We start from the raw sequence: 15,040 nt of genomic DNA, 5'->3' as shown, positions 1-15,040 counted from the left end.
AGTGAGTTGACCCTCCACTCATTCCCTCTCTTCTCCACCTCTCCATTCTTTCCATCTCTCCTCTCTCCTTTTCTATGGCCAAGCAAGAAGTTTATGAAATGATGAAAATATTTACAAATATCCTCGGGTGACCTTTGACCCCTGTGTCGACCCTTGTATCTCCTCAGACCTGCCAACAGGAAGTTACATCCAGGAGGACCTATCCCGCTGCTCGTCTCTGTGCGAGGCAGGTTCGGACTGCTGTGACATCATGGCCAGCTGCAAGTGTGGCACCCACACGGGCCAGTACGACTGTATCTGTGAGAAGGGCCACTACGGCAAGGGGCTGCAGCAAGAGTGCACAGGTAGGTCACAGATGTAGGGGAACGTGCCCAGTATGGACCATAGACATAGAGCAGTTTTATATCTATGGTAAGGACAGCCATGTTGACTCCATTCTTGTTGCCTCGTGAATAAATATGTAAGCCTAGAATTACTTTAAAAATTACTTTTTGGAGTGTGGACCCTCTACAATGTGTCTAATGGTTTCACCTTGGTGTATGCACCAGTTCTGTGCACAGTGGTTTCAAGAACCCGTTGTCAATCAGGACATCCCTGGGGTCTTTGGAGAGTGACTGAATGTGGTGATGGATGGTGAAGTGTGATTACAGAGGGTTTCAGCCTTGGCTATCTGACTAGTTCACCTCTGAAAACAGACCACTTAGCCCCATGATGCCTGTCAATCATATTCAATCAAATGTATTCTATACAGTGCCCAGTGCCCTGTAAGCTCACTGTGAGTTAAGGACACATTACCAAGTGTCATTGATTCACTAAGGAGTCTGTATAGCCAGTCAGTGCTGAGATCATGATCAACACATTTCCCCAAGGTGTAGGAGCTGACCTTGGAGCCGTGGGTGAGAGTGTGTGTGTGTGTGTGTGTGTGTGTGTGTGTGTGTGTGTGTGTGTGTGTGTGTGTGTGTGTGTGTGTGTGTGTGTGTGTGTGTGTGTGTGTCGATCCTAGACCTATCAGTGTGTAGAGAGGCTTGGTGAGGGTCTGTGACAGACAGTGATGTGTGTTTGTGTGCATTAGGTCTCAGATGACCTAGCTCTCTCTCTCTCTCTCTCCCTCTCTCTCTCTCTCTCTTTCTCTCTCTCTCTCTTTCCCTCACTCTCGCTCTCTCTCGCTCCCCCTGTTGTGCTGTTGCTGCCAACATTTTTAAAATACTGGCTCTGAAATGTGCTGAGGGCATCAGGGTCATCAACGGGAACGACTCCCAAATTACAATCAGATGTTGTGGAGACAAAAGACAGTCTGCTTATTAACTCCTGTTTAATTAATTGCAGAGAGCCAGAGAGCAGACAGAGTGTGTGTGTGTTTAAGCAGACAGACAGACAGACTCTGAGGAAGGAAGACGCTGTGTGACACACAGGAGGCTGCTGAGGGAACAGCTCATAATGTCTGGAACGGAGCAAATGAAATGGCGTCAAACACTTGGAAGCCATGTGTTTGATGTATTTGATACCATTCCCCTTATTCCGCTCCAGTCATCACCTTGAGCCCATCCTCCCCAATTAAGCTGTCTCCAAACCTCCTGTGGTGTGACGCTAGGCTAAACCGCAGGTTACTGCTTCCTGTGTGTCGCTCACCACCCTCAACAATCTCACCACCCTCAACAATCTCACCACCCTCAACAATCTCACCACCCTCAACATATCCAAGGCAGAACGTATATGTTCTATATATACTGCTCAAAACAATAAAGGGAACACTTAAACATGCTGTTGTGCAAATGGAATAGACAACAGGTGGAAATTATAGTCAATTAGCAAGACACGCCCAATAAAGGAGTGGTTCTGCAGGTGATAACCACAAACCACTTCTCAGTTCCTATGCTTCCTGGCTGATGTTTTGGTCACTTTTGAATGCTGGTGGCGCTTTCACTGTAGTGGTAGCATGAGACGGAGTCTACAACCCACACAAGTGGCTCAGGTGTAGTGCAGCTCATCCAGGATGGCATATCAATGCGAGCTGTGGCAAGAAGGTTTGCTGTGTCTGTCAGCGTAGTGTCCAGAGCATGGAGGCGCTACCAGGAGACAGGCCAGTACATCAGGAGACATGGAGGAGGCCGTAGGAGGGCAACAACCCAGCCGCAGGACCTCTACCTCCACCTTTGTGCAAGGAGGAGCAGGAGTAGCAATGCCAGAGCCCTGCAAAATGACCTGCAGCAGGCCACAAATGTGCATGTGTCTGCTCAAACAGTCAGAAACAGACTCCATGAGGGTGGTATGAGGGCCCGACGTCCACAGGTGGGGGTTGTGCTTACAGCCCAACACCGTGCAGGACATTTGGCATTTGCCAGAGAACACCAAGATTAGGAAATTCGCCACTGGCGCCCTGTGCTCTTCACAGATGAAAGCAGGTTCACACTGAGCACATGTGACAGTCTGGAGACGTCGTGGAGAACGTTCTGCTGCCTGCAACATCCTCCAGCATGACCGGTTTGGCGGTGGGTCAGTCATGGTGTGGGGTGGCATTTCTTTGGGGGGCTGCACAGGCCTCTATGTGCTCGCCAGAGGTAGCCTGACTGCCATTAGGTCCCGAGATGAGATCCTCAGACCCCTTGTGAGACCATATGCTGGTGCGGTTGGCCCTGGGTTCCTCCTAATGCAAGACAATGCTAGACCTCATGTGGCTGGACTGTGTCAGCAGTTCCTGCAAGAGGAAGGCATTGATGCTATGGACTGGCCCGCCCGTTCCCCAGACCTGAATCCAATTGAGCACATCTGGGACATCATGTCTCGCTCCATCCACCAACGCCACGTTGCACCATAGACTGTCAGGAGCATGCCCAGGCGTTGTAGGGAGGTCATACAGGCACGTGGAGGCCACACACACTACTGAGCCTCATTTTGACTTGTTTTAAGGACATTACATCAAAGTTGGATCAGCCTGTAGTGTGGTTTTTCACTTTAAGTGTGACTCCAAATCCAGACCTCCATGGGTTGATACATTTGATTTCCATTGATAATGTTTGTGTGATTTTGTTGCCAGCACATTCAACTATGTAAAGAAAAAGGTATTTAATAAGAATATTTCATTCATTCAGATCTAGGATGTGTTATTTTAGTGTTCCCTTTATTTTTTTGAGCAGTGTATATAAAGGTGTTATACAAACCTTTGTATTTTTATTTTTTTGGAAAGATAAAAACAACATTCACCTACATCATGCATTTCTGCCCCATATACCGTCCATCGTTAGGCAGATCTCTTCCTCAGGATTTCATATTGACGTTGTGCTTCTGAAACACCACCAGGCTTGACCTAGTGAAAGGTGTTGTGGTAGTTATGGGTAACGTCTGTGCTGCTGTTAGCAGGGTTAGTGTTGTCTTCACTTCAGACTCTGAACTACTAGAGATGGGAAGGAACTGTTTAGAGGCCTGCTACTGTGGATGGAGGTGAATGTCGGGTTCTTCGCTAGCTTGAAGTACAGGACTGAGGAATATTTTAGTTTGGACAGGGAGGAGCTGACCTTGGGCGTGTGTGTGTGTGGACATGTTTTACTATTCTTGTGGGGACCAGGAAAATAAAACATGTCTGGAATGTGATGAGATAGACAGAAGATAGAAGAAGCCTCTTTAAACAACATGTTACTTTGCGTCAATAGAGTCCCCATTCTCCTTGGCCACCCGTAAATTACTAATCTAGCCTGCTCCCAGATCTGTTTGTGCTGTCATGACAATCACCCTAGCAGTTGGCAAGACAGCACAAACATATTTGGGACCAGGCTACTAAGTCACATGACTGAAAGTGAAAACATGACATAGTGTACTCCTAGTCCATACCAATAACAGTTGTCACATCTAGCCTGAAGCCAGAGAATGGAGAGAATGTGATAGATGCAGTCAGAGGGTAACATCTCATTTTCTTTCTCTCTTCCTCTCACCCTGGCAGGACTATCACAGCCTGGGAGGACAGGGAGGATGGAGGGGGGAGGAGAGAGAGAGAAAACGAGAGAGAGAGAGAGAGAGAGAGAGAGAGAGAGAGAGAGAGAGAGAGAGATACAGTGCCTTCGGAAAGTATTCAGACCCCTTGGTTTTTTTCACATTTTGTTACGTTACAGACTTTTTATAACATTTGTTAAACGTTTTTTTCCCTTAATGACAAAGCTAAAACAGGTTTTTAGAAATGTATGCAAATCTATTGAAAATAAAAAACTTAAATATCAGGAGGGTATTCAGACCCTTTTTACTCAGTACTTTGTTGAAGCACCTTTGGCAGCGATTACAGCATCGAGACTTCTTGGGTATGACGCTACAAGCTTGATACACCTGTATTTGGGGAGTTTCTCCTGCAGATCCTATCAAGTTCTGTCAGGTTGGATGGGGACCGTTGCTGCACAGCTATTTTCAGGTCACTCAGAGATGTTCCATCAGGTCCAGGCTCTGGCTGGGCCACTCAAGGACATTCAGAGACTTGTCTCGAAGCAACACCTGTTGTCTTGGCTGTGTGCTTAGGGTCGTTGTCCTGTTGGAAGGTGAGCTTTCACCCCAGTCTGAGGTCCTGAGCGCTCTGGAGCAGGTTTCCATCAAGGATCTCTCTGTACTCTGCGCCGTTCATCTTTCCCTCGATCCTGACTAGTCTCCCAGTCCCTGCCGCTAAAAAAAGGGATGGTTCTCCTTTTGGTAGGTTCTCCCGTCTCCAAAGAGGAAGTCTAGAGCTCTGTAAGAGTGACCATCAGGCTCTTGATCAACTCCCTGACCAAGGCCCTTCTCCCCAGATTGCTCAGGTTGGCCAGGCGGTCAGCTCTAGGAAGAGTCTGGGTGGTTCCAAACTTTAGCCATTTAAGAATGATGGTCCACTGTGTTCTTGCGGACCTTCAATGTTGCAGAAATGTTTTGCCACCCTTCCCCAGATCTGTGCCTCGACACAATTCCTTCGACCTCACAGCTTTTTTATTTGTGTTGACGTGCACTGTCAACAGTGGGACCATATACAGACAGGTGTGTGCCTTTCCAAGTCATGTCCAATCAATTGAATTTAACACAGGTGGACTCCAATCAAGTTGAATATTTATGTAAATAATGTATTCTGTTTTTATTTTCATTAAATGTGCAAAAATTTCTAAAAACCTGCTTTCGCTTTGTCATTATGGGATATTGTATGTAGTTTGCTAAAAAAAGACTTTAAATCAATGTTATAATGAGACTAACGTAATAACATGTGGAACAATTCAAGGGGTCTGAATACTTTCTGACGGCACTGTATATGGAAGTGGAAAAAGATAGGGAGGGTAGAGAGAAAATGTGAAATAGGGAAAATGGACAATGGGAAGGAGAGAGGGAGAGAGAGAGAGATGTAAAGAGGTAGAATTTAAGAGTCATAGGTCTGTGATGAGCTTTTCCGTGTTCCCTAAATAACTATAGACCCTTTGATGTCCATGATGGTGTGTGTCTTTCTGTTTGTGTGTGTGTGTGTGACGTGTGCCACCTGGAGTGAAGCCAGGACTCCGTCTCTCTCCATGGGGGGGCCATTTATTTCCTCTAAGCTCACACTGTAAATATTTGCTCTCGAGGAGGAAGCCTCTAGGTGAACATAAATCCGATGGTCGAAATAAAAACCACAAAAAGGAGAAAAAGAAAATGAGTCTTGGATATACTGAAGAGGACAGGGAATTGCAGAGAAGAGGATGAATGTTGCAATCCTTCTTTGTTTTACTCCTCCTCTTCCTCCTCCTCATCCTCCTCTCCTATCCTCTAACCCCGTGTTAGGTCTCCTGTGTGTAGTACTAGTAATAGACTGTAAATGCGATCGGGAAAAGCATTTGGTATGAAACCAGAGGATGAGAACCCCTAACACTCCATGAATTATCAGAGACTCTCCAGCTCTTCTCTCCTCACACCCTCGCACTGAGTCGTGTATCAGCCAGCTCAAACAGACAAACAACAGCGACAGTGTTCAGTATCTCAGGGTGAAAGAGGAAAGGTTCCAGAGACAGACAGGTGCCTTGAACCATAGAGAGAGAATCGCCTCAACTTCAACTGATGTACTCCAGTCTCAGAGAAAGTCAGCGAGTTAGTTGCTTAGAAAGACAAAAGATCGGAGACAGAGCTGCGATCTGTAGAGTGAGAATCACTGGGAGAGAGTGAGCTTCAGTTCACTGATGTACAGATGTAGGATCTTAATTTGATCACTCTTTTGTTGCTGAGGATTAATGCACAGCAGGAAATGCAATCGTGTAGTGTATTTTAGTTTTTAAAAGGCTTCTAAAGTTTGTCATTTCCACTTTGAAATGTCAGACTTGATTTGCCCTTACGAAAAAGGTATCATCCCCTACAAAAATGTCCATTCATTAAAATCCACATAATAATTCACATTTGTTGTTGCTGCAGGATTATTTTCCTGCTACAGCAAATTTGCTTGGCAGGAAAATAAGTTCGTACATCTGTAGACGAGTCCTGAGCCAGACATACAGTGACGGAAATGCTAAACCTTTCCACCGTAAAAAGACAGGTTCTGGCAAACATCAATAGCATTGACTTGTAAATGACCTGCTTTGCATTAATTTGAGCCAACCTAAACCAAATATTTCCTTCTTGACTAATACATTTGTCTTTCATAGCTTATCTGAACCCAGGTTTTGACCTCCATGAAAAATCCACTCATAAACTACATTTGGAATATTATTTTTTTTTTACTGCACTGTTAATACAGTCCCAAGAGGTTTTGGTGAAGTTTTCAAGATATTTGACTTTTTTTCCTTTAAGTATATAGTCACATATATGTCCTAGTACGACCCATTCATACACAAACACTAACAACCTGGTGCAACATGATACAGACCATGCCTTAGGAAGCAATACAATACACGTGTTTACATTGTCAGACAACATGCAGCATATATACACACACACACTTTTCCAGCAGTGTATGTATGTACACAGTGCATTCAGAAAGTATTCATACGCCTTGACTTATTCCACATGTTGTTGTGTTACAGCCTGAATACCCCCCCACCCAAGAAAACTCTCTCACACATCGACGCACAATACCCCATAATGACAAAATGAAAACATGTTTTTAGAAATGTTTGCAAATATACTGAAAATGACCCAGTCGGTACATGTTAGAATCACCTTTGGCAGCGATTACAGCTGTGAGCCTTTCTGGGTAAGTCTCTAAGAGCTTTGCACACCTGGATTGTACAATGTTTGCACATAATTCTTTTAAAAATTCTTCAAGCTCTGTCACGTAGGTTATTGATCATAGATTTACATAGATTTTCAAGCCAATTTAAGTCAAAACTGTAACTAGGCCACTCAGGAACATTCAATGTCATCTTGGTAAGCAACTCCAGTGTATATTTGGCCTTGTATTTTAGGTTGGTGTTCTGCCAAAAGGTACATTTGTCTCCCAGTGTCTGTTAGAAACCAGACTGAACCAGGTTTTTCTCTAGGATTTTGCCTGCGCTTAGCTCTATTCCATTTATTTGTATCCTAAAAAAAACTCTAGTCCTTGTCAATGACAAGCATACCCATAACATGATGCAGCCACCACCATATTGGAAATATGATATGAAATATGAAGTGAGGTACTGTGTTGGATTTGCCCCCAAACATCTTTGACACATTTTTTGCAGTTTTACATTAGTGTCTTAATGCAAACAGGATGCCTGTTTAGGAATATTTTTTTTCTGTACAGGCTTCCTTCTTTGCACTCTGTCACTTAGGTCCTTCTTTGCATTTTGTCATTTAGATTAGTATTGTAGAGTAATTACAATGTTGTTGATCTATCCTCAGTTTTTTCCTATTACAGTTATTAAACTCTGTAACTGATTTAATGTCACCATTGGTCTCATGGGGAAATCCCTGAGCTGTTTCTTTCCTTTCCAGCAAACGAGTTAGGAAGGATGCCTGTATCTTTGTAGTGACTCCCTGTTTTGATGCACCATTCAAAGTGTAATGAATAACTTCACCATCCTCAAAGGGATAGTGACTGTCTGTTTTTAATTTTATTTACCCATCTACCAATAGGCTACCTTCTTCACGAGGCATTGGTTGCGTCTTTGTTTGAAATTCACTGCTCGACTGAGGGACCTTACAGATAATTGTATGTGTGGGGTACAGAGATGAGGTAGTCATTCAAAAATCATGTTAAACACTGTTATTGCACACTGAGTGAGTCCATGAAACTTATTTAGACTTGCCAGAACAAAGGAGTTGAATATGTATTGACTCAAGACATTTCATTTTTAATTCACTTGTAAAATATTCTAAAAACGTACTTATACTTTGACATTATGGGGTCTTGTGTGTTGGCCAGGGACATTTAATCCATTTTAAATTCAGTCTGTAACACAACAACATGTGGAATACTTTCAGAAATTTCAGATTTCAAATTTCAAATTTCAGATTTCAAATTTCAGAACTAATTTCAGAAAGTGTGAATACTTTCTGATGGCACTGTGTGTGTGTATGCATGTGTGTGTTTGTGTGTGTCTGCTAAGGTTATGTGAGCGTATCCATGAATAATTTCTTCCTAAATACGAGGTCCCCCCCTTCCCAACAACGAAGGGCAATGTGCCCACAGAAAAAAAACACAGACTTTTAGTCCAAAATTAAAGCTGAGGAGTTGCTCAACAAATGTCGGCCCAAAACACTTTTTTGGCAGTGGTGACCATCTCAGCGAATGCCTGAGAATCTCTGAGGATATGAAGAGGTCGTACGGTCAAGAGGGGGTCTCCTAATTTATAAAATTGATAGGCTGGAGGTTTTAAGGTTTAGATTTGTGGATTCTCCGTTGTTGTTGATCGTTGAGGAGAATCCTCGGCTGTATCCCAATATTGCGCTACTTTCGGCCTGGGTGTCACATTGTATAAATGATTGGAGACAGGCGCAGGAATTCGTAATAGGGGGGTTTAATATTCCACCCAAAATATACAACATGCCATGAAAAGGCACGGGGACGAAGCCCAAAACAAACACTTATACAAAAACATAGGGATGTAACCCAAACAAAAGAGTGAGGTAAAACCTAATAAATACACGGGACGAGACCCGTAATAACAAGATCATAATAAACGCAGCACGAAAGCCAAAATAACAACGCACAGGTACTCACAGACGCACAGGTACTCACAGACCAACGGACATGGGAACAATAACCGACCAAGACAATCGTGAACAGAGGGCACATATATACAATTACTAGTGTGTGCGTAATGGGGTAATCCGTGACGCTGGGCCCATAGTGCTCTAATCAAACGTAGTGCACTAGGGAATAGGGTGCCATTTGGAATAAAGCCCTTGCTCCAGTGCCGTGGCTCTGTTGTAGTAGAGGTTGCCAGTGCTCAGTCAATGGACAGACGGACTGAAACAGGACCAGACTGGCCTGGCGCTATCAGAGAGACAGATGGACGGATGCACAGAGCGCATTGGCTGAGTTATCTGAATGAGATCTGTGGAGAGAGAGACCGAATGTCAGTGTTAGAATAGAGATATGGAATATGGGATCCTTGTTAGAATCGAATGAGTAGTACATCTGATTCACAGCCCTGTCCACTGAATATCACCTATCACCATCAGGACCACCAGCATGCACCTCTATAAAAGATATATAGACGTAGAAGGTTTAATTGATGCCTTTGAGAGAGGGGGACTGTGATGTAGTACAGGGACATTGTGAAAAGCCTGTAAAACAAACATAGCTGTTGTCGTAAAATTGCAGCCGTGAAACTGCCAAAGCCTCACTGCATCATTAACAGTCCCCCATCTATCCCTCATTCCTCCTTGTCTTCCCTTCTCTTCCCTTCTCTTCCACCCCATCCCACCACCCTCAACCATAAAAAGAGGAGTGCGTTTACAGGGTGGTAAAAGGAGCCATTACACACACTAGAACCCCCCTGTTGAATGTGCTCTAATTCCTCTTCCTGGGGGCCCAGGTACAATGGCAGGTCACGCATCAAGGAGGCGAAGACAGCACCAGACATGCTACACAAACATGATGTCTATAAACATGCTAAACACACATACAATGTCTAATAACATGCTCCACACACAACGTCTATTAGCATGCTACACACACACAACATCTATAAACATGCTACACACACAATGTCTATTAACATGCTACACACACAACGTCTATAAACATGCTACACACAATGTCTATTAACATGCTACACACACAATGTCTATTAACATGCTACACACACAACATCTATAAACATGCTACACACAATGTCTATTAACATGCTACACACACAACGTCTATAAACATGCTACACACACAATGTCTATTAACATGCTACACACACAACATCTATAAACATGCTACACACAATGTCTATTAACATGCTACACACACAACGTCTATAAACATGCTACACACACAATGTCTATTAATATGCTACACATACACAACGTCTATAAACATGCTACACAACATCTATAAACATGCTACACACACAGCATCTATAAACATGCTACACACACAATGTCTATAAACATGCTACATACACCATCTATAAACATGCTACACACAACATCTATAAACATGCTACACACAATGTCTATAAACATGCTACATACACATCTATAAACATGCTACACACAACATCTATAAACATGCTACACACACAATGTCTATAAACATGCTACATACACCATCTATAAACATGCTACACACACAACGTCTATAAACATGCTACACACACAATGTCTATAAACATGCTACATACACCATCTATAAACATGCTACACACACAACGTCTATAAACATGCTAGACACACACAGTCACACACATGCACACACACAAACTTCTGCTCACTGCAGACTCAAGCCTGACATGTGGCAGTGTAATGCCCTGTTTGACTTTTAATTCACCTAATTTTTATTTGCCCTCTTTTTGTCCGTGGGCCTCTCGGGCTCTATCCCTCTTTCTCTCTCTCTGACTCCCTTTCTCTGATTCTCTCGCTCCTCTCTTTCTCTCTCTCTTTTTTCTCTCTCTCTCTCAATTCAATTCAATTCAATTGACTTTATTGACATGGCAAGTTCATTATTACTTACATTGTCAAAGTATACATATTGAAAAAATAAAAATAAAATATATATTTATATATAAACTATCTATATATAAATAAATGGTGAGACCAAGAGCAATAATAATAGTAGTAGTGGACATGGGATTACCATTAACAACAACTACAACAACATTATTAATGAGAACAACAATACATTAAAGCAATGGTAGTGGACCAGTGTCAACATGACTGAGAAGACACATGACCTGGTAGTAGATCAGTCTCAACCTGACTCTCTCTCTCTCTCTCTCTCTCGCACACTCTCTCTCACTCTCTCACCCTATTCTTCCTTCTCCTTTCACCCTGACCCCTATTTCTCTCGTTTTGTGTACTCTCTCTCTCTCCTCTCCCTGCGTCCAGACCCCATTTCTCAGTAGGTGTTGTGTTAGTGTCAGGGTGTCAGGGTGTTCTGTGGTCTGTCCAGTGTTAGATTCTCCAGGGAGAGGTGGTGAAGAGGGTCACACACTTCATCTGAGGCCCAGGGGCAGGGGTCATCATGGGGGGAGGATTCAGGAAGTTAGCATCTGCACTCTGGAACAAGGACCTCTCTCCCTCTGTCTCTCACTCTCATCTCCTTTCATCTCTTTCTCTTGTTTTTTTTTGTTTCTCTCTTTCTCACTCTCTATCGCTCTCTCTCTCTCAATCTCATACACTCTGTGTGTAATCTCTCCCTCTTTCTCTCTCTGTTGGTCTATCCTTCTTTTTATCTACAGTATCATTCCCTCTTTATCTCTCTCTCTCTCTCTCTCTCTCTCTCTCTCTCTCTCTCTCTCTCTCTCTCTCTCACTCTCTTCCCCCATCATGTCTTTTCTGGGTCCCCTATCAGTCAAATCCAGGGCCCATATGAGTGAACACAGCTCCTCTGCCTGAACTCAGAGCCAACCCCCCGCCATGAACCCCCTGGCCATTCTTGACACCCCGGCCTGTCTACACCCCTACTCTTAAAACAGGAATGTTCCACAAGGAAGGAAGCGTGTGAGTGTGTGTGTGCGCATTAATCCTTGCATGTGCTACTGTGTGTATGCATGTTACTGTGTGTGTGTGTGTGTGTGTGTGTGTGTGTGTGTGTGTGTATATGTGTGTGTGTGTGTGTGTGTGTGTGTGTGTGTTTTGTGTGTTGCATATGTAATGTGTTGTACCAGAGGGATTGGCCGATGTATAGTGTCCTTTTAGTGTCCATGTTCTCTAGTCAGTTAACACCTCCTGTTGTTTAGGTTGTGTGTGTGTGTGTGTGTGTGTGTGTGTGTGTGTGTGTGTGTGTGTGTGTGTGTGTGTGTGTGTGTGTGTGTGTGTGTGTGTGTGTGTGTGTGTGTGTGTGTGTGTGTGTGTGTGTGTGGGTGGGTGTGGGTGGGCGTGTGTGTGTGTGGGTGGGTGTGTGTGTGTTGACCTGATAGCCAGCGAGGTGAAACAGCAGACGTGCATAAACATTCTTGAGTAAGGGGAAGCTGGTTCGATGTTGATGATGTGTTTTCCTGTGTGTCAAATGCACCAGATATTGTTGTTGTTGGCAAAGGGAGGGGCTCGTTTTGGAAGGGGGCTGCTCATTTGACGACACATGGAGCAGGCCTTTGCCGAGAAGCTGCTTAAATACCAGCCCCTCGTAGCACTGGGACAGCCTCGGGTGGTGGTACCAGCTGGTGGTGCTGATACTCGGCCACATACACAGGCTTGCAGTGCGTGGCCTCCAGATTGCGGGCCTGACAAAAACTAGGGCAAAGCAATTGGCTAGTTACTGCTCTGTTTCAGCTGTCGTGGGCAGTTTAGCTGTTTGGAGAAGTAGGTGCTTTCTGTATCCTTCAGTGCCCTGCACAGAGGGACCATTGAAATGTTAGGATCCTTTTTGTGTCAATTTGATTAGTGGATTCAAATAAAGTATTTAAAATGTGTGTGTGTGTGTGTGTGTTTGTGTGTGTGTGTGCTTTCTAATTCCCCCAAGTCATCCTTCAGATCACGTAACTAAGAAGTATAAAAACATTCTTAGCCAACATACTAATGAGGTTTATAATGAATATGAACAGGGGCTACAGTAAGGGCAGTTTTGAGTGTAATCCTTTCTGTTGATTTCGTCATCATTTTATTCTCATATTTCTCAGCACAGATTGTCCTTTAAAGTCAAACTGACCCATTGTGTAACTCATTATCTTGGAACAACCTGTGTTTTTGGCTTTTGTTTTGTGGTTGCCTTGCTTTGCTTTGCTCTCACATTGGACTAACTTGGTGTCTTGGAAACAGGAAACATCGGCTGTCTCTCAAATGGCACCCTATTCCCTATAGAGTGCACTACTTTTAATCAGAGGCTCTATATTTGTATTCTGTATAGGCAATAGGGTGCTATTTGGAACACGCCCGTAATGTGCAAGACAGGATAGTTCAGGCTGGCCTTGAAAATCCAGCAGAGGTAAGTAACAATTTGGGTAAACTCAGATTGCTATGGGAATGAAATGCAGTAAGCAGCTAAACAGCTAAACAGGGACTGAAAGACAGATGTTGGACGACAGTTCCTATCCAGTCAGAAGGGTCCAGAGAGAGATCTGAAAGAGGGTTTTTTCCATGAGTCTCCCCTCCTAGATGCTCTGTTCCTGGCCAGATGGGCAGAGGTATCCTCCCTCCTCCTAAGACATACCAGTAGTTCTCTATGGCTCTAAATCTAAGCCCTTGGTTTCGCAATGTCTACAATGCTAACATATGGATTTTTTTCAAGATAGTCATATCTTGGATCTTTTAGCTATTTGATTTTGAACTTTAGGACTCCTGTAGGTATAAAAATATACATATACATTTATGACCAAAAGTATGTGGACACCTGCTCGTCGAACATCTCATTCCAAAATCATGGGCAATAATATGGAGTTGGTCTCCCCTTTGCTGTTATAACAGCCTCCATTATTCTGGAAAGGCTTTCTACTAGATGTTGGAACATTGCAGCGGGGACCTGCTTCCTTACATTCAGACACAAGAGCATTAGTGAGGTCTGGCTCGCAGTAGGTGTTCCAATTCATCCCAAAGGTGTTTGATGGGGTTGAGGTCAGGGCTCTGCGCAGGCCAGTCAAGTTCTTTCACACTGATCTCTACAAACTATTTATGTATGGACCTCGCTTTGTGCATAGGGGCATTGTCATGCTGAAATAGGAAAGGGGCCTAGCACGAACCATGAAACTAAGGGGCCTATCCCGAACCATGAAAAACAGCCCCAGAGAAGTATTCCTCCTCCACCAAACTTTACAGTGGACACTATGCATTTGTGCAGGTAGTGTTCTCCTGGCATTTGCCAAACCCAGATTCGTCCATCGGACTACCAGATGGTGAAGTGTGATTCATCACTCCAGAGAAAGCGTTTCTACTGCTCCAGAGTCCAATGGCGGCGAGCTTTACACCACTCCAGCCGACACCTTGCATTGCGCCTGGTGATCTTAGGCTTGTGTGCGGCTGCTCGGCCATGGAAACCCATTTCATGAAGCTCCCGACTAACAGTTCTTGTGCTGACGTTGCTTCCAGAGGCAGTTTGGAACTCGGTTGTGAGTGTTGCTACTGAGGACAGACAATTTTTACATGCTACCCGCTTCAACACTCAGAGGTCCCATTCTGTGAGCTTGTGTGGCCTACCAGTCGTTGTTGCTCCTAGACATTTCCAATTCACAATAACAGATCTTACAGTTGACTGGGGCAGCTCTAGCAGGGCAGAAATTTGACGAACTGACTTGTTGGAAAGGTGACATCCTATGACGGTACCATGTTGAAAGTCACTAGCTCTTCAGTAAGGCAATTTTATTGATAATGTTTGTCTATGGAGATTGCATTGCTGTGTGCTTGATTTTATACACCTTTCAGCAACGAGTGTGGCTGAAATAACCAAATCCACTAATTTGAAGGGGTGTCCATATACTTTTGTAGATATTTTGGGGGGGGGGTAAAATATTGAATTTGGCCTTTACTGTTATAGCCCATAGAAACGCATTGAATAACACATTCATAAATTGCA

At 43.8% G+C, this 15,040-nt stretch overlaps 1 protein-coding gene across 2 annotated transcripts in view; it reads left to right on the top strand.

Moving 5' to 3' along the window:
* The window catches only part of svep1 (sushi, von Willebrand factor type A, EGF and pentraxin domain containing 1), a 154,049-nt gene that overhangs the window by 43,330 nt on the left and 95,679 nt on the right, over positions 1-15,040 (top strand). For both annotated transcript variants that reach the window (XM_042328266.1, XM_042328265.1), the window contains exon 3: positions 168-344. In XM_042328266.1, the coding sequence (XP_042184200.1) occupies positions 168-344 (177 nt within the window). The remainder of the gene's footprint in view (positions 1-167; positions 345-15,040) is intronic.

This window comes from Oncorhynchus tshawytscha, linkage group LG10, assembly GCF_018296145.1.
Source record: "Oncorhynchus tshawytscha isolate Ot180627B linkage group LG10, Otsh_v2.0, whole genome shotgun sequence".
Classification (NCBI taxonomy): domain Eukaryota; kingdom Metazoa; phylum Chordata; class Actinopteri; order Salmoniformes; family Salmonidae; genus Oncorhynchus; species Oncorhynchus tshawytscha.
The sequence above is the reverse complement of the archived record's forward strand: the minus strand, read 5'-3'. Positions and strand labels throughout refer to the sequence as shown.